Here is a 23,828-nt window from a genome sequence, read left to right on the forward strand (position 1 = left end):
ACCAGTGGCCCAGTGGAAATGGTACCGCCACCAGCACAGCGCTAATAGTATCAGCTGTCACCTCAGCAGCAATAGTACAACCACCTCCCCAGTAGTAATCACACCACCCACCACCCTAGTAGCAATAATAACCACCATTACAGTTGTAATACCAACCACTACCCCAGTATTCATACCAACCACTACCCTAGCGCAATAATAACCACCACCATCTGCAGTCATAGCAACCACCATCCCAGGAGTAGTCATGGCAACCACCACCACAGTACTGACTCCTTACCATGTGCCACACACTGAACTTTAAGTGTATTTCATTTAATCCTAACAAAACCACACCAGGAGACAAGTACTATCATTACTCTGATTTTAATATGAGGTTTCTGTGGCACAGAGAGGCTAAGTAACTTGCCAAGATCACACAGCTGGAGGAACTGGTTGATCCTGGGGCCTACTGTGCTGAATTCTGTCTTGGTAAATACTCCTGATATTCTAACTACAGTGCTTTGGAAACACTGGCACTTCTGGATCCTGCACCTTGACTTCTCCCTCTGCTTTTCCAGACACTGAGGCATAGGAATTCAGAATAATTTTGCTTTGATGAGAGCCTGAAACAAACCATTATTTCTGTACTTGTTCATGATGCACAAATAAAATTATGAAATGGAGAATACTCATAGAGACAGAGAACTGATGCCCTTTGAACTCAGTGTAAGATGGCCTAAGCTTTCCTGCAGTAAATATCTGGTCTTACCAACCTCCCACCCTCTCCATTGCCTGGAAAAACATTGGTTTTCACATGCACAAAGGCACGTGGCTGCTGCATGGATCTGAGCTATAATTATTCAAATTCTGAGTTGGGCTTTCAGGAGAGATCTTTCAGCCCCTGAAGCACTGGTTTTATGAGCAGCCAAATGCAGCTCCTGCTCAGAGCTTGAAGCCTTGCTGGGTCCACTTATCGTATCATTTAGGGGGCAGCACAGTGTCAGAGGGCCCACAATGGGCCCATGGACAGCTGAGCAGACAGCCCCAGGGCTGTCCTTCTGCATGACCGTCATCCTCCAGACTTGGAGAAGGAACCACCGGAGCCTTATAAGGCCTGATCCGCTTGCATTCTGTCCTCGGGATGGCTCCCAGTTGCTGGTTTCCCCTCTGTTGAACATGTGACCTACAGGTTGTAGCTTATCCCATAGGTCTCCCAGACAGGGTCCCCTGAGCACAGTCCATCTGCAAACCTATGTCCCCACTCACGGCAGCCCCATCTGCCTTCCTGCCCTAAGCAATCCCGCAAAGAAGCCAGGCAGAGGCTGCAGGTCTCCCCGACTGCCCAGTCCCAAGGAGAGCCACAGACGGGTCTCCTAGCAGCTGAGTCAGCAGCAAGGATGCCATGCAAAGGGGCAGTGCTGTTGCTATGACCTTCAGGCACATCCTACGTGGCAGCATGAAAGAAGCATGGGCTTTGGAGCCACTTAGATCTGAGTTCAAGTTCTGCTGCCTCTAGTGAGTGTCTGTTGAGCACCTTCAATAAGGAACCAGAACTGTCACCAAATATATACCGGGAACCAACTATGTCTCAGGCATGTGCTATGCACCAGGGGATATGAGAATATACAAGGTGGACCAGTCCCTGCCCTCATGGTGCTTATAGTCATGGGCATTCAGACAAATGTGATAGTGTGAGCCTGTGACCTCTCTGGGCCTCAGGTCTTTTCTCTTAAGCAGCATAGCAATAATATAACTTCTTCAGAGAACTGGCACATAGAAATATTAAATAGTCTCCACTGAGAGTATGTGGCAAACGTCTAATAGGTCCCTGCCTGGAGAGAGAGAGCTCCCAACTTAGCTCACTATTTTCCTAGTCCAGGGTGACTCCTGTACATCCCACTTTGGTCTCTCCTTCTTTTCTCCTAACTTCCAACCATCAAAGCACCAATGAGTTATTAGTAAGTTTCAATAAGTTCATGAAAACAGAAAGGACCAGGGGGAGGTGGCCCCTTGATCCAGCCCTCCCTGAAACCCTGCTCTTGGAAGGAGCGATCACAAGCCACTGTCCCATAGTGTTGCTGTGGGGTCCTAGTTCTCCCTGGCCCCGAAGAATGAACATTATTGAGCATCTCTTGATAAAACTTTTCTTCCCTTTCCCCTTCCCTTCCTGGGACTGCATCTTCCAGTGTGTTCTGCCTTCCTCCATTATTGGAACAGTAGACTATTATGTGTCAACATAAGAAATGCCAGATCAGGGTCAAGACCCTTCCTCCCCATGCATGTGGTCACCCAGACACCAAGCATTTGTCTTTGGCACTCCCAGGAGTGACACAAAGTGTGTGCTGTGGCTTCGGTTCTCACCATAGTCAGTGTTTTCAGGTTCCCAGCAGTTTGAAGGCCAGAAATAAGGAGCCTGCAAAAGAGCACAGGTGTCAGGACTCGGACACACCCTGGGACCTGCCCTCCCCTGCACCCAGGGAGGAGCTGCCCATGTGACAGGCTCTCCTTGTCTCCCTCTTGCTGACACCACGCTCCAACTCTCTCCCGTTCTCTAAAGCAGCTGAGGCAAGTCAACATTTTAATCTACGTGTTGAGAAATAAGAGGTACAGTAAGCAAAATAAATGTAAAAGTGAGCTGAGTTTACAGGGCAATTTTTTTTTTATCCCAAGACAATAGAAGTCTAACTACAGAAGTCAGGTGACACAGTTTACTGGGTCTGCAAGCCTGAGTTCCTTTTATCCCTTTAACCCTGTCTGAAAAACTCTGCTTACAATCCCTTTGGTTTAGACCTTGGCACAACCCCCCATCCTCTGCACCAATTCCCTCTGGGGCTGGACCTGGGAGAAGGAGTGTAAAATGAGTGGGGAGGATGAGTAGGTAGTAAATCCACTCCAGGAAAGCAGCATGATATAGTAGACTGTGTGATCAGGCTCAAATCAAGGCTATCTCCTGGATTTACTAAATGCCACATTAATTATCTGAGCACCTCAGTTTTCTCATCTATGAAATGGGTGATATTTACCCCCCAACCCCCAAAGTGTATTTTTCAGAATAAACGAGGATATATGTGCAAACTATCTGCCATGGTCTGAATGTGTGTGTCCTCCCCAAATTCATATGTTGAAATCCTAATCCCCAAGGTGATGGTATTAGGAGGTGGGGCTTTTGGAAGGTAATTGGGTCATAAGGGTGGAATCTTTATGGATGAAGTTAGTGCCCCTATAAAAGAGGCCTGAGAGGGACCCCCCCCCGCCGTCATCCCTTATGCTATGTGAGGACACAGCTAGAAGGTGCCATCTAGCAACCAGAGAGTGGGCCCTCCTTAGATACCAAATCTGCTGGTACCTTGATCTTGGACTTCCCAGCCTCCAAACTGTGAGAAATAAATTTCTGTTGTTTATAAGCTGCCCAGTTTATGGTATTTTGTTATAGCAGCCCAAACGGACTAAGACAGTGCCCAACAAAGAGTAGGCTCTCCACAAGGGCCTTTTACTATTATTTAAGTGTGTCAACCAATGGCCCAGATAAAAGTTCTCTTGGCTTTGCCAGTGCTGACGAGGAGTGAGGGGTTGCTCCCTCAAATACCCTTAGTTTTGTTTTCTTTTAGGTAGTTCTGAGAGTAGATCAGTAGATGAGAGAAAATGGTGCCTCAGGAGGAGGAGCCAGTGGGCCTACCTGGAAACGATAAAAGGTGCCGTCATCCTTCATGGTGAGGACGTGGTCTGAGATTGGAAAGATGTAGCCCTGGGCAGCTATGAGGCTTCCCAAGTGTATTGCTTCAACTGCAGGAACAGGACATAGGAGAGACAAGGAATTAGGGAGCAGGTCACTTAGTTGAAATGTAAGCTGGGAGAGCAGAAGGGCAACCAGAAATTAAGTGTCATCTGCACTGATGACAGGATTGCATTTGCTCAGGGTGGGGAAGGGCCACCAAGTGTCAGGGACTCCTCTGGATCCCAGCTCTGAGAGTCTGACACTGTTTAGCCTCCCTTCCCCACCCCTAGACCTTCAGAAGAAAGTCTGGCTTCATGGTTAAGGGCATGAGCTTTGGCATAGATAAACCTGTATTTAATTAAGTGAGATATTTCACATAAAGTGCTTAGCAGCATCTGGTTCAGGGCAAATACTCCCTGAGTGCTGGTGGCCTTGATTCATATTTGTAGTTTTGTCATGTTTTATCATCCCCAGCTATGCCACGGTCAGCCTGTTGCTCCTTTAGCACCAGCCATAAACAGATTCACATAGATAGTTACGAATTTATCCTGAGAAGAACTAAGAAAAAAAATTTAAAACCTCAATGCTCCTACCAAACATAAAAATAATCTTTCCCAAATCTCAAAGTAGTTTTACTGGTTAAAACTAATCTTTGGACATGGAGATTATTGACATGCTCAGGGAGCCTCTAGCGATTATTAATTTCAGAGGCTCTGAATTTTTAAAAGCGATTTGTTTTGGCTTTATTTGCAAACTTGTCAGGAGGTTGAGTATAATCCAAATGTTTTGCTTATTAGGAACTTGCACGCGTAATGGGTGGAATTAGAATTAATGGAGTTTTAATTGCTTAGTGATGACCAGTTTGCTTTCTAAAGTCTCTGTGCTTTAGGAAACACGGGTCCAGCAAGTAGAAGAATTTCATCATTGGCAGCTGCTTCTTCCCCAGGGAAAGAACAAAATCCTGTAAGAAGGTGACTTTTATGTCACCAACCTTGGAGCTAAAACTCTCACTTCATTCTTTGAACAAAAATGTTTTTGCTTAGAAATTTGGCAGACAGGCAGAAAGAAAAGATGTGGTCATGCAGTGGGTATGCCTGGCTTCCCAAGGCTTTGGTTTGTCTCCTCCACACCCCTCTGTTCCCAGCTGGAGGAGTGTTCTTAGCTCCTACTCAGCCATTCTCAGAAGCCCAAATAGGTCCCAACAGCTTGCTGTCCCCCCGAGGGCATCAGAATATGACGGATCTTTATAAACACGACCCTCCTCACTCTGGACCTTGCAGAGAAGCTTCTCCTGCCAGGGCTGGAGGATTCCTGAAGCCCATTCTCACCTACTACCAGCTGGTTTAGTGTTTTCAGAATAATAGTAATAATAATAATAATGATAATAAAAAATAAGTGTGAGGCTGCAGTGAGCTAGGATTGGGCCACTGCATTCCAGCCTGGACAACAGAGGGAGACGTGGTCTTAAAAATAAATAAATAAATAAATAAATAAATAAATAAATAAATAAATAAAAATAAATAAATAAAGCAGAAATACACAATGATTATTTTGGAAGGGCAAAGAAACCAGTGCTCTTAGAAAAGACTGCCATGAGGAAAGGGGAAAGGTGTTCCTTAGTTTAGCATCATAATCAAAAGAAATGCTGACTTAAATAAATGTAACTACACTGGTAGATGGTTATCCAGTCCGGGTTTTATGAGTGGACACTCAGAAATCCAGAATGCATAAGGCCAACAGGATCCAGCCCAGGTTTTACACATGAACACTCAGAAGTCCAGGCTGCAGCCGTGGGAGTTGAGTTGGGTTCTATCTCTTAAAAGGGTTAGCATTTGTAGTTTTTTTCCCCTGTGAATGAAGAACTTGACTTGAATTAAGAAATTTCACTTGTTGTGAGAGTAGTCACTAATCAGGGTGGTGAAAAGGCTCGGGTTATTTCCATGAATGACCAGCTTTTCTGCACTCAGATTTCTGGCAACTACATTTAATTGAACTGTATACAAATTGTATTGCTTCATAGCCGCAGATGAGAAGCGTCAGGTTAGAATACAGGAATGCCAGAGCTGACATACTGATCCCAGTGAGAAGTCACAGCTGAAGGCCAGACACCTAGAGTGGGCACTAGGAAAAAAAATCTTGAAAAAGCATAGTGGTTGGAGCCATTTAATTTGGGGTAGATAAGTCTCATCACTCCAATGTCCATTAAGAACATCAGAGTATATTGGTGGGTCTTTATAAATGTGACCTTCAGTCATCAAGAATACTCAGTTAAGTAAGACAAAGACATATATAATAAATTCAGAAAAGTATTAATTAACAGCACATGGATAATAAGCTTTACTTATTTAGAATTTTCCTTTTTCTAGACTCCCTTCCCCATTTCCTAATTATGCTGTGAAAATAAATTTTACCCCTTATTTTCTGGTGGGAGGACAGATTTGGAAACTGTTTTATTGGTCAGGGTTTTGTTGTTGTTTTTCTGGTAAGGTCTTCCTAATTGAAATGCACAATTAAAGTTGAAAAAAAATATTCCTTCACCTTCTTGCAGAAGCAGAAAACAGAAGGAGTCTTAGCAAATAATTAAACATCTTAATTGTGGATCAGGCAATCTAATTTTAAGAGCTGGCTCTAGAAGGCTGTTCAGTGACAGTGCTACAACTTATCTTTAATTGCTTCGGCTAAGGAGAATTCAACTCATTTCACACGCTATTGTATTGGGCTCTTTGGCATTCTAAATAGTTGCTCATTTCCTTAAGGCATGATTTAAATTTAAAGATAGATATTCAGTGGAGAAAATAAATTAATTTTATTTGTAAATAGAGTGATTCCACGTCCTGGAATTCCCATTTATAACCCCAGTTCTCAGGAGGGCGGGAGAATCCAGTTCGGAGCTTGGTTATGGGTTGTTTACTGATAACAGGGGAGATAAAGGCAGGGTCAAGGGTCAGGTACCTGGGTCTTCGATAGAAAGGTTCTTCATAAGCCACTGCACAATGTCAGTACCTGCAATGATAAAGCAATTTCAACTGAAGACCTCATGAGTGTTTAACCCTGTAGCGGAAGAAACATGTTTTCCTGAGAGAATCATGATTCCAGCATGAATCCACAGAGCTGAATAATATTGAGCCTTTTCTGTCCTAACCAACACGTTTTATCCATCAATATACTTCCATAGTTACAGTTCTGTGTTTTTCTAAAAAACATTCACTTCTGACGACTCAGGATGATCTCATACCCACGTTTCTAGGAGTGCCTATAGAGGATTTTCCCAAGGCAAGCTAGGTGGAGTTTGATCACATCTGACCATTTCCCAAGGAAGGGGGCCTCTTCAGCTCCCTGCCCTCACTGACAAGGGCTGAGCAGCACAGGTAGCCCCACAGGTTCTTACAAAACTCTCTCATCTCTTCTGTCATGGGCCTTCCTGAATGAATGTGCCCCTGTATCTCTGGCAGAACCTTCTATGTGTTCACCAAAACCTCTTTCCTCTCCCGACTGGGCTACAGCTAGATTACCTTTCCAGATTCCTCTGCACCTGGGTGTGGACTAAGTTCTACCAACAGAAGGGAAGAAATGTTATGTGCCATTTCCAGATCTGGGCCATAAAAACTCCCACGTGGTGCTCCCCACCCTTCCATTCCCCATCGTGGCTGGATACAGAGGACTCCGAGGAGTGCAGAGCCACAATACGGAAGGAGCCATGGGTCCAGCCATGAACATTAATACCCATCCACAACACCCTGGATAAGAGGTGCTGTAACCTGCGTGTAGAAAAACCCTAGTACCTGGGAACTCACAAATTCCCCCCTACTCAGCATGTTACAGTTAAATTGTCCTTGATTCCTTTGAAAAGAAACTTGTCCTTCTTTGACTTCTTCCCTTTGGCCTTAGTTTTGCACTTTGATGATAAGAAAACAAACTAATCACTGTGTGAGACAGTCCCTCAGATATTTGGACAGTTCTAGTTTACCATCAACATCCTCATTCCAGGTCAAATGTGCCTGAACCCTCAGCTGTCTCCTCGCAGGACATAACCTGGAGTTCCTCACCATTCTGGTCACAATCCTTGGAATATATTTCCTTTAGTCTGCCTCCCTTTGCAAATGCGGCACCTAGAACCAATGAATGTTCTAAGAGCAACATGATTAACATGGGAGGAGAGAGGTCCAGCTTTCTAGGAGGTCCTGAACTTTTGGTCAATCCATCTTTGTCACCCGAGGATCACACTTGAAACCAGTGTAGACCATCGAAGGTGGCTTTGTCACCCCTGGGTAGACTGTTGATGGAAAACAGCCTGCAAGGGGAGACATTTCTAGATATCCAAGTCTTGCTGTGGCCTGAGGCTTGGGTGTGAGGGAGAGGGTTTCCAAGAACTGTCCTGGGCTGGATTCCCACCTGAAGATCTGGAGGTCCAGCAGAGGAGTTTAATGGAGATGACCCTTTCCCCAGAAATCTAATTTCTCAGAAATTTGACTGGTGGCCAGAAGTGGGAAAGACACAGACCAAGAGCCTGGACATTCAGTTGCTCTCTAGCTCTGTGGAGGGTGAAGTAACCCTGCACAGTGGGACTGCCACAGCCCCATCCTCTTCCTGTGCTCCCCCAGGGCCACCAACACAGCCTTGCAATTTCCCATTTCCCCACATTTCAACCTTAAAAGCAGGAGGTCTCAGCTTCTCCACACTCTTGCTCCCGGCTGTCACCTATGAGCTAAACTTTGCATCAAAAACAGTCCTATTCATTCACATTCTTTGGGAGAAAGACAGAGCGTGTCTGTGTGTGTGAGCGTGTGTGTCAGGGTGTGTGAATGTGTGTCCATTTCCTCCAAATTATACAAGTTCAACATTTGTCCTAGGAAATGAAGAACAAAGTGGAAATCAAATAAGAACCATAATCCCAAGTTAGGGGTGGGAGAGAGACTCTAACCTGTTTTTTTTTTTTTTTTTAAGAAAAATAGTTCTTTTTTGTGGGTTGCCTAGAAACTGTGAGGTTTCCAGCATCAGCTCGAGCTCTCCCCCAGGCAGGCGGATTATCTTTCTGCTGAGCTTGCTGAGCCATTATTTATCACCTGCCAAGATTGATTACTCACCCTGGGACAATGACAGCCCTTCCTTTCCCCTGTTAATTACTGTCATCATTAATATCCACGTCACTAATTAGTATTCATTCACATTGAAACTCCTTCCTTGCTATCATATCCGCTTCCCCCCCCACCCCACTCACCCTTGGCTCCAGCACCATTGTCTGGGTTTCTGTCCCCTTTGGGCTTCGTGGGCTCAGTCTCCGGCCTGATTGTTCTCCCCAGAGCACCAGGCCCTGGTTTGTATTCACAGAGCTAAAGGATCACATTTAAGCAGTTTTGTTTGCAAAGAAGGAAAAGTCACACAAGCTCCTTTCCTTTTTTCCCTAGCTCTATGGGGACCACAAAACTGAGTTTCTTGTCCCTGGTTCAGTCCCCAGGACAGTCATCTCCTCTGGGACTGGTGTGACCTCTGTCAGGCCCAGGCAAGGGCCGAGTGGTTGCACCTGGCAGTCCTGGACCACTGTGCTTGTTCAGCAGTGGCATCCACCCCCCCCACCCCCCATCCCTTCCATGCTATGGCACTGTTTGGAGGACGTCAGCAAACACAACAACACTGAGGGACAGGAGGACATGCTCGCTTTCACGGGTGTGGGGTTTTTCAGGCTTCCTGGGACTAAGCCAGGAGTGGTCAGCCTCCAGCTTGGGGAGTGAACCGTTATGCCTTCAGCCCCAGGAACAAGTAAGAAAGGGAAATCTGCCATACAACATCCTTTAAAAGATCAAGAAGAATTATGCTGTAGAATCAGACAAGGAATAGTTCAAATCACCAGCAGGAGAAAGCATTTTTATTCTTTTTTCACTTTCCTTTCTTCCCTCCCTCCCACCAACCCACAACCCTTCTTTCCTTCCTGTTCTAAAAAGAATTTGAAGCAGATTCTTTTTCTGTTCTATCTAAAATTAATTGTTGCTCTGTTACCATGATTGGATTCTGAATCTTATCTTAGCCAAGCTGCTTGGCTGAGGATTTAAAGCCAATATAACAACATAACAATATAACAAATGTTATGTTATCACAACATAATAAACACAGGGTAGCCACCCTTTATCTGAAAGTTTTCTTTTTGAGGCTAATTGATCAACACATATCCCAGGGGTATCCATGAAATACCCAGAGGGCACCCAAAATGTCCCTCCCACTGAATATGTTTTTTTTTTTTTTTTTTGAGACAGAGTCTCACTTTGTTGCCCAGGCTAGAGTGAGTGCCGTGGCATCAGCCTGGCTCACAGCAACCTCAATCTCCTGGGCTCAGCGATCCTACTGCCTCAGCCTCCCGAGTAGCTGGGACTACAGGCATGCGCCACCATGCCCGGCTAATTTTTTGTATATATATTTTTAGTTGGTCAATTAATTTCTTTCTATTTTTGGTAGAGACGGGGTCTCGCTCAGGCTGGTTTCGAACTCCTGACCTTGAGCGATCCGCCCGCCTCGGCCTCCCAAAGTGCTAGGATTACAGGCGTGAGCCACCGCGCCCGGCTGAATATGTTTTTTATTAGTATATTTAAGGATATATTTATTACACATAGTTATATGTTATTATATGTTTCTATATATGTTAATATATGTTTCTATGTATAATATGCATGCATTTCAATTATGTTTTTCCTATATAAAATCGTGTTTATTGGACAGCTGTTTGGGAACAACCCAAAAGTCCTCTAATAGGGAAGTGAATAACAAATTATGGCTCATGCATGCAATAAATATTTATTGAACACCTACTACATTAAGTGTAAAAGCCTATTGAGAACAGTGTATATTGTAGAATGACATTTTTGCAACAGAAAAAATACTTACATTTATATTCTATTAATTATATATGTGTAGATATATATGGATATAGAGAAGAAAAGTTCTGGTAGTATATTTAAATTGTTAACTTTAGGTTCTGCTGGGGAGAGGGGAGGCATCCAATTATGGGAAATTTCTATTCTTTACATTTCTATATTATCTGAAGTTCATCGAACATTTATGTAATAAATACTGAGAGCAAAGTAGAGAGGATAGGGTGACTTTGGCTGGTCTCGGCTGGCCTCAGTCCTGGGACATCGCCTGCTGCCTGGGGAGAGGATGAGGGGAACTGAGGCAGCATTCTTGAAGCTGTCTTTCTCCCTCTTCAAAAATGGGTGGCTCTATCATGAGGCTCAATCATGGGTCTCGACGGGTTGCTCTCTCTGGCGATCTGCCACCCCTGGAGCCTCAGAGAGGCCTTCTGAGACTTTAAGGGGGCTATTCACTTGTAGTGTGGGACTCAGGGTGACAACCTCCCTTGTTTGTTGACTTATTTATTAGAGGAAGAACCAGTGACCTCTTCCTGCTGACTTCCCATGCTGTATTAACTCCAGATCAATACAAACTAGATTTGAGTAAGCTGGTAAGGGGGTTCTGATATTCTACATTCAATTTTTTTTTCCTGAAGCAGAGGCATAATTTAGTGATAATAATAATTACTACTCTCATTAGCTATGGAACTAATAATTCATTGAGCACTTTCTATATTCAAACCTGACAATGGTGCTGGTTTGGGGGAAGCCCTTATTATAAAATTCAGAGCTTTGTCTTCAAGTGTTTTAAGCTCCTCCATAGATTTAGTAGTTGATGGGGATGCCTTTCTCCCATTAATGAGTCAGATCCCCAGGGATCCTAGTATGAAACACTCTCCCCATTCTTCCCAAAGTATTGTCATCAATCTGAGCCCAAATCAGATTATGCAAAGTTAATAAAAGACTGGTTTCAATTACCTATAAATTTCAAGTTACCAGAAACCTGGTAGATTATACAGTATATCACAGTACTGATAACTGAAGCAATTCATAAGTTAATTATCAATCCTCACTGTTGGGGAAAGACAACTTTGTTTTAAGTAAAATGTTTCTGGAGCCCAGCGCATGATAAGATGGTTCCTGCCATGAGAGAGTTTATGGTTCTCCTAAGTCAAGGTTACTCCATCCATTATTGGATTTTCACAGACATGCCAAAGTCTCTGCTGAAAGGGCAGCTTCATGTCATCTCACAATATAGGTTCCACGTGCAGGTCAATGCTTATGAAGGGACAATGACATTTCCTGAGTGCCCATGTTGTGCCAGGCCAGAGCCAGGCACTTGACCCTGTCATCAGGTATCATCTTGACCATAATTGTGTAAAATATAATAATTATTTTACCCATTTAAAAGATTAGGCCCAGAGAAGCTCCAGGCCACATACTATTACTTACTACAGTCAGGGTTGGAATCTAGGTAGTCTCATGGCAAATATTATTTCTACTACACCATCCTGCCTGTCTTATTTCTGAAAAAATTTCCAAGTAGTTTAAAGGAAAAATAATTGGAAAAACTGATATTCTACATTCAGTTCTTTTTTCTGAAGCAGAGGCATTAGTTTTGTGATAATAATAATTACTATTCATACTATTATTAGCTAAGGAACTAATAATTTATTGAGCATTCTCTATATTCCAGGCTTTGGAATAATTCTACCATACTAATCCTATGATGTAAATTGATACTTGTTTTCTCTATTTTGCAGATGAATGGAAGGATATTCTAAGTAGGGCAGTCTTTACAGTTTTAGACCTTTCTTGTATGCCTTATTAAAAAAAATTAAAAATGCAACAATCAGCTAGCAGAGAAAGCTTAAGAGGAAATGTTAAACTGGGCTCAGGAGGGTAGGTATGATGAACGGCAGTAAGACAGAAAGATGGAAAGTTTAGTGTCGTTTTCATGCAGTATTGCTTGGCCAATGGTCTTGAGTTTTTCCAAGGAAAAGCGTGACAAATTTAACATTTTCTTACCAAGCACATGAAGCAATAAGGCACAGTGTTTATAAAGTCGGACAGACTCGAGTGCAACTAATAGTATTTCACTTCCAAACTGTGGGACCTTCAGCAGTTTCCTAGCCCACCACCCACCCCAATCTCCATTTCTTCATACCTCAACTGGGTGAAATGCTACATACTTACAGGATAAAATAAGATCACGCATACCAAATACTCTTTACAAAGCCTGGCTCATGGTTTTGCTAAAACGGCCTGTTTATTATCACGTCCCTTACCTGCTTTATGTCATTTCCTTATAAGAAAAGAGGATAACAGTAATGGGACCTGCCACACAGGCTGTGAGAGTTAAATGAACCCGTGCACAGTGTAATTGCATTAGCACTCATTAGCTCCTAGGGGCGTCTGTGTCTCAGGGGCCTCGTCTTGGAGCCAGTGTCTCACCACGTCATCCGCGTGGCCGGGAGAAACGGCAGCCCCTTGGAATTCTTGTGTTATTTACCAGCCTTTTCGTTTTAGGCCTTAGAGAAGCTCAAAATGTCTTCTGATGCTTTCAGGACGGGACCTGCTGCAGGACAGAGGGTCGGATGGAAAGGGAGACAAGGGAAGGAGTTGCGGCAGGACAACCTGAGGAGCCCGGGAGGCCTCACGGAGAAACTGGGACTCTGGCCCACGGCTTTTCCGCCTCTGCTCCTGGGGAGGGGCAGCTCCCGGAAGTGAGGGCAGAAAGCAAAGCAGCCTCACCCCACTGTGATTCGGTCTAGGGTAACAGAGTCAGCATTGTTCTGGGCTGGGGTGCTCTGGGCCCTGACAATCCCTGTACCCTCTTCTCCGTCCCCCTCCTCTCCTGTCACGTGGACGGCGTGTCCATTCCCAGAATGCACCGCACTCCACGCCACTGTGGGGCCTACGCGCATGCGCGGTCCCCTGGGCTGGTTCCGCCCTCCCCTTTCTCCACCCACCTCTACCTCTAGCCAACTCCTGCACAGGCCTCAGCCCCCGCTTCCTCAGGGAAGACTGCATTGCTCTGCAGACTGTAGCTTTCAGCCTCCAGAGAATGAGATTCTTTCCCTTTGGAGCACGTATCTCAGTTCGGAATGAGCCACGATGGGATGATTGGATCAATGTCTGCCCCCCCCTTCTGTATTAGCTTGCTAGGACTGCCATAAAAGAGGACCACACACTGGCTTAAACACCAGAAGTTTATTGTCTACGGCTCTGGTGTCTAGATGTCTGAGATGGAGGTGTGGGCAGGCTTGGTTCCAGCTGAGGGCTGTGAGGCACCTGTTCCATGTCTAGCTTCTGGCGGACTGCTGGCAGGCTTTAGTCTTCGGTGTTTTTGGTTTGTAGACAAACCAAAACACACCCTCACCTCTGCCTTTGCCTTAAAAGTGACATTGTCCCTGTGTGCATGTCTCTGTGTCCACAATTCCTCTTTTAGTAAGGATACCAGTCATAATGGATTAAGACCCATCCTAATTTCCTAATCTTACCTAATTATATCTGTTAATGAATGTATTTCCAAATAAGGTAACATTCTTGGGTTTAGGGGATTAGAACTTCATTTAACATATGACTTTTGGGGAGGAAACAGTTCAACCCACAATACCCACCAAACTATAGCTCTGAGGGAGAAGGGAATGTTGGTTCTGTCCCTTTTGTGGAGCAAATACCTGGCATGGAGTTGGGGTTTAATAAATGCTTATTCATCAATAGTTGTATTCAAATATACATCACATGATACATAACCACCCATATGTGCATGTTTTATAATTTTTTTCTCAATTTTTTGTGGCTCATGAAAACTTCATCACAAACCAACCCCAGACCTTGGGTGGGCATCTTACAAACACTGCTGCAGATGAAACGTTCAGGGGTTTTCATCCATTGACACTGTTTTCTCTCGAAAATCACATCTTTTCTTATAAAAAGAAGCCTCAACAAAATAATACTTTAAAAAATTAGGTAGCCACTAAAGCCTTCTCCTTTTCCTTATTAAACACTGACTGGCACCTGGAAGAGGACAGCAAGTGGAAAGAAAGGTACAGTCTTCAACTCTCTACCTCTGGCCTGTCCGCACTGCTCGACTGGCTTCCAGACTGCAGGGTGACGCTGCCTTTTGACTGGCGTTGGTCCAATGTGTGATTTTCCCTTCTTAACGGGAAGGCCTCTGAGTCATTTTCACGTGGTTTTGAACAGGTGGGAGGAATTACATCCAGACACACCAAATATGATCTTGGGACATCATATTGGGTGTGTGTGGGATGCGGCATATCCAAGCATCCTGCCACATGCAGTCCTAAAACAGCGTCTGCTGGGGCCAGCTCCCGGGGGTCCTCTCCCATGCCAGCCAAATCGGCTGCTGGCCTCCTCGGGCATGTGACAACTGCACGCTCTGCGCCTCCCAGCCCACACAGCAGGAGAGGGAGCCGTGGGGAAGCCTCGGTGGGAGGCGTCCTTCCCCCACCCACCCTGCCTCGCTCAGACTCTGCACTTCCCATTCTCTGAAATTTAAAGCTTCCCTGTGCATTACGAAAAATAATAGGGGCCAGGAGACTTGGCGAGGTTATTACCGACTCATAAATCAACCAGGAGGCTCTGAGGGCTGTGACGAGGTGTCTGAGATGGGCTCCCCGGGTCTGTTATCTCACCCGAGCCCCCACGATTGATTCATAACCTCGTAACCTGCCGCGTCCGAACCCCAAGTCTCATATCTAATTGTCAGCAGCCGAGTACATGATTTGCAAGAGGATGCGGGCAGCGGCAGACAGGGGGGTGGAGGAGAGATTAGTTTTGTCAATCAAAAGCGTCCGGGGCGAGGCGGAGAGCACACGGGATTTAGCTCGGCAATCAGCTTATTAAAGGCAAGGCTGGAAACGGCCGCGTTGATTAGGCCTTAACCCGGGGAAATGGAGGACTGCAGCCACCGTGGGCGTCGCTTCTGTTCCCCAAGGGCAGCTGCTGCTGATGACTGTCTTCCGCTCCATCCAGAGGCGGAAATGAAAATCAAACAAGTAGAGCCGCTGCTTTGGAAGAGAAGCGATCTAAAGTCAGGGGTCCAGGAACACCCACCACAAAGCAGGGCAGTGTTTTGAGGGCAGCTGAGCAGTTCCTTGAGTGCTATAAGGGACCCGGTGACTGGCAGGCTGGGGGCATCTTTGCCTTGCAGTGTTGTCTAATGGTCACCTTAGCTGTGCCAGTTTGAATCTGAAAAGTGGTTCATGAACATTTTATATTGAAATTAATCTGGGGGGGGGCGGCTAAGTCGTTTTTTGAGGGGAGTTGCGGAGGGGAGCCAGGGGTGTCCTTTTAGATGCTGGGGCTGCAGGCTGCAGTCACTCACCCAGAATCTACTCAGCCCAGCTGCACTGTCATGGTGAAAACCCCACTAACACTGCCACAGCATGCTCTAAGGTTCAAAGCCTGCAGAGCCCACTGGAGTCTGCCAAAGGGTGTGCACAGCAGGGTGTGTGGGCAAGCCAGGTTCCGGGCACAGTTTGGGACACACAGGTTCTTGAGCAAAGATTTTACTGGTGTTGCATTCTGAACCCCAGTTTGACCATCTGCAAAATGGGGCCAGTCCTGGAATCTACCTTAGATTCTGTTACATGAGGGTTCAAGTGAGGAAATGTAGGTAAAGACACTTAGTGTGGTCTCTGGCACCTATTAGCCTCTCTCCTTCTCCCTCTCCAACTGGTACACATCCCCTCCATCTGCCTGGACTGGAATCTCTTAGCGCTGACCTCCTGGGTGGGGATCCCTAACTTATGATCCAGCCTTTCTGCCCCTTCTCCCCAGACCCCTGCTGCAGGTCTCTAGTCCTGGACAGTTCAGAGACAGCTCTGGCTTGGCTCCTTCAAGCTTCTCTGCCTCATTCAAATAGAAGAACCCATCCTTCCAGAGTCAGTCTGGGGTCTTCCCCACTGGCATAGGATCTACTTCCAGATCAATTTCCAGTTCTTGAGGTCAAACATCAGATGAACCCCGATATCTCCCCTCCATCCCAGCTGCAGTGAGGCACTCAGCCTTCCCCCTCCCACAGGGGCAGCCAGGAAGCATGTGGCCTGGGTGTGAGTCCAGCTTCCCCTCCCACCAGCTCCGTGACCTTGGGATGTGCCTGTCCCTTTCCAAGTTTCAGTTTCGATAAGACACAACAGAAGCACAGTCTGAGAGGGTGGACGCCAGGACACTGTGTAAAAGGTTCAGTCCCGTGTCCTGCAGCACATGGCAAATCATCAGTAAATGTTTACTTTGTCATTATTATTGCTGTTGTTACTGACTTGAGCATTTTTATTCATTTACCTGCACTGACGAATGAGACAGGGCTCTGTCCTCAAACAAACAAGTGTGCTTGAATGTCGCAAGGGCTGTGACTAGAGTATTCGTGGGCGCTAGGGCGCCACAGATGGGGGGGGGGATACTCGATTCTGGCTGACCTGGTGTCAGGAGAAGGTTCACGGAGAAGGGCACACTTAGGATCGATGGCACACAGCGAGAGATGTATTGAGCAGGGAGGTATTGGATGCGGAACCGAGCACCGCTGCAGAGCAGCAGCTCATAGCACAGCACACTAATGCGACTCTGTGACTTCTGACATCTATCTCCAGGTCGAGATGGGCTGAGCAGCAAGTCCCTTGAAAGGGAAAGGGGTCCCAGAAGGACAGAGTCACCGGCAGGATCTGACATCACGTATGCGCAAAGCACTACACCAGACACCAGAGAGTCAAGCATGAAGCAGAAAGAGAACCGAGCTTACACGCTAGAGGGAAACGATCTCAGGGTTTTGAGGGATGAACTCAGGCTCCCCCAGCATCAGGATGCAGCCCTCCCTCAATCCCAGATCTCAGCCCGGGCCTCGAGGCCGCGCCAGCCTTGCCTTGAGCGAGCCCCTCCCGCATCCTGCCTCGGGTAGCTGGCACACTGCCCGTCAGACCACGGCACCGGGAGCCCGGCCGCTGGGCAGTGCCAGCTGGCAGCCCCACGCCTCCACTGCCGCAAGCCCCCAGCCCAGAAGGGCTCGTGTGCAGGACAGCGGCACAGCACCATTGCTTCCCCTCGCCACTGCTCAGGCTTCGAGCTGCTCGGGGGTCCGCTGCCCTGACTCTCCGGGAGCTCTCCACCTTGGCGCCACCAGGGAAGGACAGCCTTGGGTGCCGAGGCAGAGCACCAAGCAGTCTGAGGACAGGCAAGTGCTGGTGACCAAAAAGCAGGAGTGTGGCGGCTCCTCGGATGCCAGGGCCATCAGAGCCCGTGTGTCCAGCCCTGTGGAGGGGGCTCCGGGCCCTGGGCGGCAACAAGAGGCCCGGGCACTGCCCACCTTCCCCGCCCCACACTTCCCTCCTAAATTCCCTAATCCGGTTGCTTCTTCGGGCATGGAGGTAAGGGATTGAGTTTGGGCTTTGGAGGACTCGTGAAGAAAGGGAAGCCAGCCACTTGAGACTGAGGGGAGCTTTTCTTTAGAGTCTGTGTTTCAGACCTCCACACCTGCCTCTCCTGGTGTCCTCAGATCAGTGACATGCCGACAGGCAGGGACGGGAAGGGGACGGGGGAGGGAGGCAAGCTCTCCGAGGCTTCCTCTTCACTCCCTCCGCCTTGCAGTCCAGCCCTGCCACCCAGCCACTCGACATCTGTGCACAGTGACGGCCCACCTCTTATGAGCACGGATGCTGCACACGCACCCGCTCACACCCACTCACACACACCTGCACACGTGCACAGGGGCAACACGCACCCAACTCACACATGCATCCAACACTCACACTCATACACCTAATTGCTTCTTTAATATTAATATATCCCCACCCCTAAAATCCTGAAAAAAATGACAAAAAACAGCTCAGGTTAAGAACAAAGTTATCTGCTAGAAATCTAAGCAATCAGAAGCATAGGCCACATTTCAGCACTGCTCATATGCTCAGCTGCTCTGGGTCCATTTGCTGGAAATAATCTTCGCTGCCTGCCTACAGCAGCCAGAGAGGGAAAGAGAGGGTCTGAACACAGCCCAGCGAAGGAAGAGATGAATCCCCTGAGCAAACTGCATTCATTCCCAAGATGTCAAACATGTTTTCTCTTTCAGGCTTCTGGACAGTTTTGGTCCTCTGTGTTTAAGGGGTGGTCTCAGAGCTGAGGGCAGAAGGTTGGGACATCAGATGAGAAGAGGAAGGAGAGAGAGCAAAGCACGAGTGCAAACAGGCACAGTTACTGCAGATAGCATCATCACACGGACGCTGACAGGGACCCGAAGCCCCCTGTCGGGGAGAGGGGAATGAAGGTACTTTAGTCAAGGGTTTGGTGGGTTAAGGGAAGGTGGAGCAGCCTGCAGCTAGAGCAGCAGCTAGAGGAAGTTTGCAATGTTAAGTCCAGTGGGGCAGCCAGAGGGAGCAGTTATGGGAACCCAGAGGGTGTGGTCTTTGTGGGGGAAGGACAGGAGCCATGGCCTTCAGCAGAAGAACTTAACTACTATCTGAAAAAGCTCTGCTAGAAAATAAATACCGTGACCTCTCTCCCACCCCTCTGATTGGCTGGTGTCACCCATGAGTTTGATTCGTTGTACCCAGAGGGCAAGGGAGCCTACTGAGGCAGCCCATGGCGACAGCTCCGAGGACACAGAGGTGAGTGAGAAGGGTGGAGCGAGAGAGTGGTTTGGCAGGACAAACGGACAGTATCCAACACAGACGTGGAGGAGAGAAAGCGTTTACCATATAGGCTTGGCCACAAGCGTTGTGCAGGTGAGAGCTGTCATTTAGCACGCTCTGCCTCAGCACAGCACGGCTTTGCTCGAATGTCCCGGTCACCTCAATACCGATAACATCAGTAAGGAGACGTGGGGCTCACAGGGCCTCACCGTTGGCTTCACCCGCACAACACACCCGAGCCTTCGCACAGATAGGTGCTCCCGTTTCACAGCCGAGGAAACCGAGGCTCGGGTGCCTAATGGTTTCCTACTTCATTTATTCACTCACTGAAGCATGTATTGAGCTCCTGCTGTGCCCAGTGCTGTTCTTTGTGCTGCAGTGGTGAAGGACACAGACGCAATCTCTGCTGTCGCTGAGCTCATTCTCTAATGGAGGAGCCAGACGATTAACGGGGAAACGGCACAAGAACAAGAGAAGACAGTGCAGTTGTGAAGCTAGAGCAGGGCGATGGGAGAGAGGGCTACTGGGGGCTACTGTCCTGTGCGGGGAGGACAATGACCTTTACACCCGGAGCTGCGTGCAGAGAAGGAGGCGGGTGTGAGGGCCTTTGAGGGACGGGCTATCTCCGCAGAGGGACAGCCGGGGCTGGAGTCCCCAGGCAGGAGCAGGCCCCGTCGTCCAGAGAGCAGGAGCCTGGCACGCAGGACAGAGCAGAGGGGAGGCCAGGAGGGCAGGGGCTGCACCCGCTAGGGACCTGTCAGATTTTAAGAGCAACAGGGAGTCTCTGGAGGGCTTCAAGTAGTGATGTTGAGGGTCTTTGTTTATGTCTTTAAAAGATGGCTTTGGCTGTTGAGTGCAGAGTGGGTTGTCCAGGGACAGGGGCAGAGGCTCAGCGCCGTTTCCAGTGGGTCAGAGAAATCACAGGCTGGCTGGGCGCGGGCGGTGCCCACGTGGGTGAGATCAGAAGAAAACGGGCTTGGGATGCACGTTGGAGGATGGGCTTGTGTGTGAGAAGAAGCGGAGTCAGGAGCGACTCTGGGTTTCTGGCGAAAGTCACTGCACGCACGGTGCGGCTTACACTGCCTGAGACGGAAGCAGGTGGGGAGGAACCTGGCTCAGGTGTTGGCCGCGCTCAGTCTGGATCTACAGGAGCCATCTGAGTTGGGGGGCCGACTGGCCGCTGGACATGTGGGTGTGGATTTGCGGGGAGACTGGAGACATTGTTTGGGAGTCACTGGTGTGCGGGAACGCACCTCAGCACTCAAGCAGTGAGGCGAGATCACCCAAGGAGAAGATGTCCTTGGAACCACGCCCTCAGCTGTGTGTCGCACCCCTGGCAGGGACCCAGCCTGGCTGCTCTCAATCTGGACGCCTTCCGTCGCCTGGACGTGCTGGAGTCTCACTCTCTGCGACTTGCCCTGGGATCCCGGCAGTCCCTTCCCATCTCGCAAGAGAGGGCAATAAAAATGGGCCCGAGCACCTGGCCCCTCTGCCAGGCCCTCCTGGCACCTGCCTGTTGTCTGGACACCCCTTTTCCTGCTCCAGGGAAAAATCTTGACAGCATCTGATGATGCTGCCCCGTGACCAAGCCAAGCAGACAGCTAAGGACTTCTGTGTTCTCCTCTGATTTATTACACATTCTAACTTGTTTTCTGCCTCTCCTATCATTAAATTACAGCAGACTCCCTGGCGCGCCTTGTGTGACACGGCAGCTGGCCTGAGGCCGGGCACCGTGGTGTGGGCTCTGTAACGCAGCCACGCAGCCAGACAGATGACATCATGCCCCAGATCCCACCGTGCTGGAAGGTCGTGGGGTGCAGTGTCATCAGAGCCAGGTGTCTTCCTAACGTGCAATCCCCCTCCGCATCGAGAGCTCCAGACCGAGAGGAACTGCCTCTGTTGACGGAACATGCTGAGAATGTTCTCCAACGGGCAAACCCTGTAGCTAGGGAAGGACGGTGCAGATACTGAGCTCACCGCAAGTTTATTCTTTCCAGCCTCCTTTCCTCATCATCAAGTGCCGGTTACCTCCAAAATAGATTAGATCTGAAGCAGTGAATAATTTTAAAGATTGCTAAAACTAGTAAAGACAATACAGCAGGATCCACATAACGAATGGGGAGAGGGCTGGATGAGGACACCCTGGCAAAGGAGAGCGTCTGTGATCGCAGAATTTAGCTTGTGATTCTTGGCAATAGTGAAACAAAACAACAAAGTCTCTTTCATGCATTTCTTGGCCTGTATCTCCATGAATGCGATGGGGGTCCTTGAGGAGACGGGCCCCGTCTCTGCAGCTCTGCACCCTGACTCACCGCAGGGGCCACACCGCAGAGTCTCCATAAATCTGGTGAATTTACTAAAGAATGCTGCCAACATCAACGACTTGCATTTTGGTGTTGCTACTAAGCCTGCTGTTTTTCCTTACAGACATTGGTTTGGATGGGTTTGGTTACTTTTTTAGGGGCACTTCTGAATCTCCATAGTAAGACAGTGCAGATCTTCCGTATGGAAAGTCACCTTGCTCTTTGCCATTGCTGGTTGTCACATGCCTGCATGCCAAAGAAGAGGAGGCCACCACGCAGCCCTATTTTAAGCTAATTAGAACTAGAACTTGATATGTCAGTAGCCCATTCCTGCCTACCCCGATTCTCCTGGGAGTATGGTGGACTAGGAGCAAAGTTCTTTCATGTTTACAGCCCAGATTAATACTGAGGTTGTACGGCTCAGCCTATAGGCAGAACTAAGGCTGATGATTGATCAGTGCATCATAAAAACACTGTCCGTTTTTCTAAAACATTTTCTCAGCAATGGTCATATCCCTGCTGACTACCCATCCCTTCCTTAGGCAGGGTAGCAGGTTGAGAGAACCAGGCTTGCATTTTATTAAGAATATGGTTGTATATAGTTTTAAAGGGTTGAGATTAGGTGCAGCTGCACATTGCAGAAAACAGAAAATCAAAATACCAGTGGCTTAAACAAGATGGAAGTATACTTGGTAAAAGAAGTCTGAAGGTAGCTCCATGCGGTCATTGGGAATCCATGTCTTAATATTTCTCTTCCACCACCCTAGTGCTTGGCTTCCACCCTCAAGGTCACCTCATGGTTCAAAATGGCTGCAAAGCGTCAGCCATCACATCCTGTCTTCCAGAAGGAAGGAAGGAGGAAAGGGAGAAGAATGTCCTTCCCAGCTGAGACACTTCCTTTTAAGTATGTTTCTGAAAGTTTCATTACTCTACTTATACATTTTGATAGAATAATGGCTCCCAGCAAAGAGATATCCATGGTGTATCCCTGGAACTATGAATATATTATTTTCCATGGCAAAAGGGACTTTGCAGATATGACTAAGTTAAGGATCTCAGAATGGAGAGATGATCCAGATGGACCCAAGGTAATCACAGGCGTCCTTACATGAGAGAGGGAGGAGGGTCAGAGGTCAGAGACGCGACCACAGAGTGGGGGTGGAGAGAGAGACAGAGAACAGGAACGTGCTAGGGAGCTGCCGGCTTTGAATACAGAGGAAGGGGCCACATGAGACACGCAGGCAACCTCTAGAAGCTCGAAAAGGCAAGGAAACAGGCTCCCCTGGAGCCTTCGGAAGGAACTCAGCTCTGCCAATACTCTGTAGCCCCTAAGACCCACTGCAGACTTCGGACCTCCAGAACTATAGGATACATTTGTATTGTTTTAAGCCCCTAAATTTGTGGCAATTTGTCGCAGCCGCAGTAGGAAACCAACATACAGATCATCAGCCAGACCTATTCACTTGCCCACACCCAGCTACAAGGGAAACTGGGAAAATAGTCTTTCATTCTGCTCAACGACACGCCTCGCCAGAAATGGGCTTTATTACTAAGGAGGGCAGGGAAGATGCAGGCTGGGGTCGGTGACAGCAGTTGCGTCACGGGTCTGTCACCTGAACCAAAGGGCCTCTATGTTTATGACAGCAGAAAAGTATTCTCAAAATAGAGCTGACAACACTTGGAATCCTTCTTGAGGAAATATACCTAAGAAGTTAGCAGACAAAACTTTACAAGTATTGTGGCAACCAATTCAAAAAGGATTAGAATCCTTCTTTCGGTGAGACATTTTCTATGATGCCCACTTCAGCAAAAAGTCACTTATCAGAAATGTTATGTCTTGGAGGACAGTCTGAGTCCAGCTGTGAAGTACTAAAAGAGGGCTTTGAGTTCGAGAGAAGTTACTCACCCGGCTACCAGGCAGACTTTCGATCTCTAAAATTTCCCTTGTTAAAGGTAGGCCTTGAGCAACTAGAACTCAGGATTTCCTTTTTCTTTTCTGTCCTAACTAAATGCAAGGACTGACGCAGAGATTGCAGATACAGCATCAAAAACAGTTGCTTGTAAAGAGGTACCTGGTACATCACAGATGCTCCATGGGTAGTTTTTAAAAGGAAGGAAGGAGTGAATGAGGAAGTAAGTAAACATATGAACTCAACGGATATCAGTAAGGTCTTAGCCATTCATTCCACATGAGAGTCACCTTCCATGGTAACTGCTGGGTACAAAGCCAGGCAAGATGTGGTCCCTGCACTGCAAAAGTTCACAGCCAGGGGAAGACAGACAAGTAAGCCAATGGCCATACTCTAGTGCACCGAGTGCTGCAGCAGATGTATTTGCTGGGAAC

General features: G+C 47.6%; 1 protein-coding gene across 5 annotated transcripts in view; it reads right to left on the minus strand.

Annotated features, from left to right (window-relative positions):
• Nucleotides 1-23,828, minus strand: part of RGS6 (regulator of G protein signaling 6) — a 520,723-nt gene that overhangs the window by 95,162 nt on the left and 401,733 nt on the right. For all 5 annotated transcript variants that reach the window (XM_076003888.1, XM_076003890.1, XM_076003889.1 and 2 more), the window contains exons 4-6: nucleotides 6,650-6,700; nucleotides 3,659-3,765; nucleotides 2,344-2,395 (exon numbers count right to left, since the gene is read on the minus strand). In XM_076003888.1, coding sequence (XP_075860003.1) covers nucleotides 2,344-2,395; nucleotides 3,659-3,765; nucleotides 6,650-6,700 — 210 coding nt within the window. The remainder of the gene's footprint in view (nucleotides 1-2,343; nucleotides 2,396-3,658; nucleotides 3,766-6,649; nucleotides 6,701-23,828) is intronic.

This window comes from Microcebus murinus, chromosome 6 (assembly GCF_040939455.1).
Source record: "Microcebus murinus isolate Inina chromosome 6, M.murinus_Inina_mat1.0, whole genome shotgun sequence".
NCBI lineage: Eukaryota > Metazoa > Chordata > Mammalia > Primates > Cheirogaleidae > Microcebus > Microcebus murinus.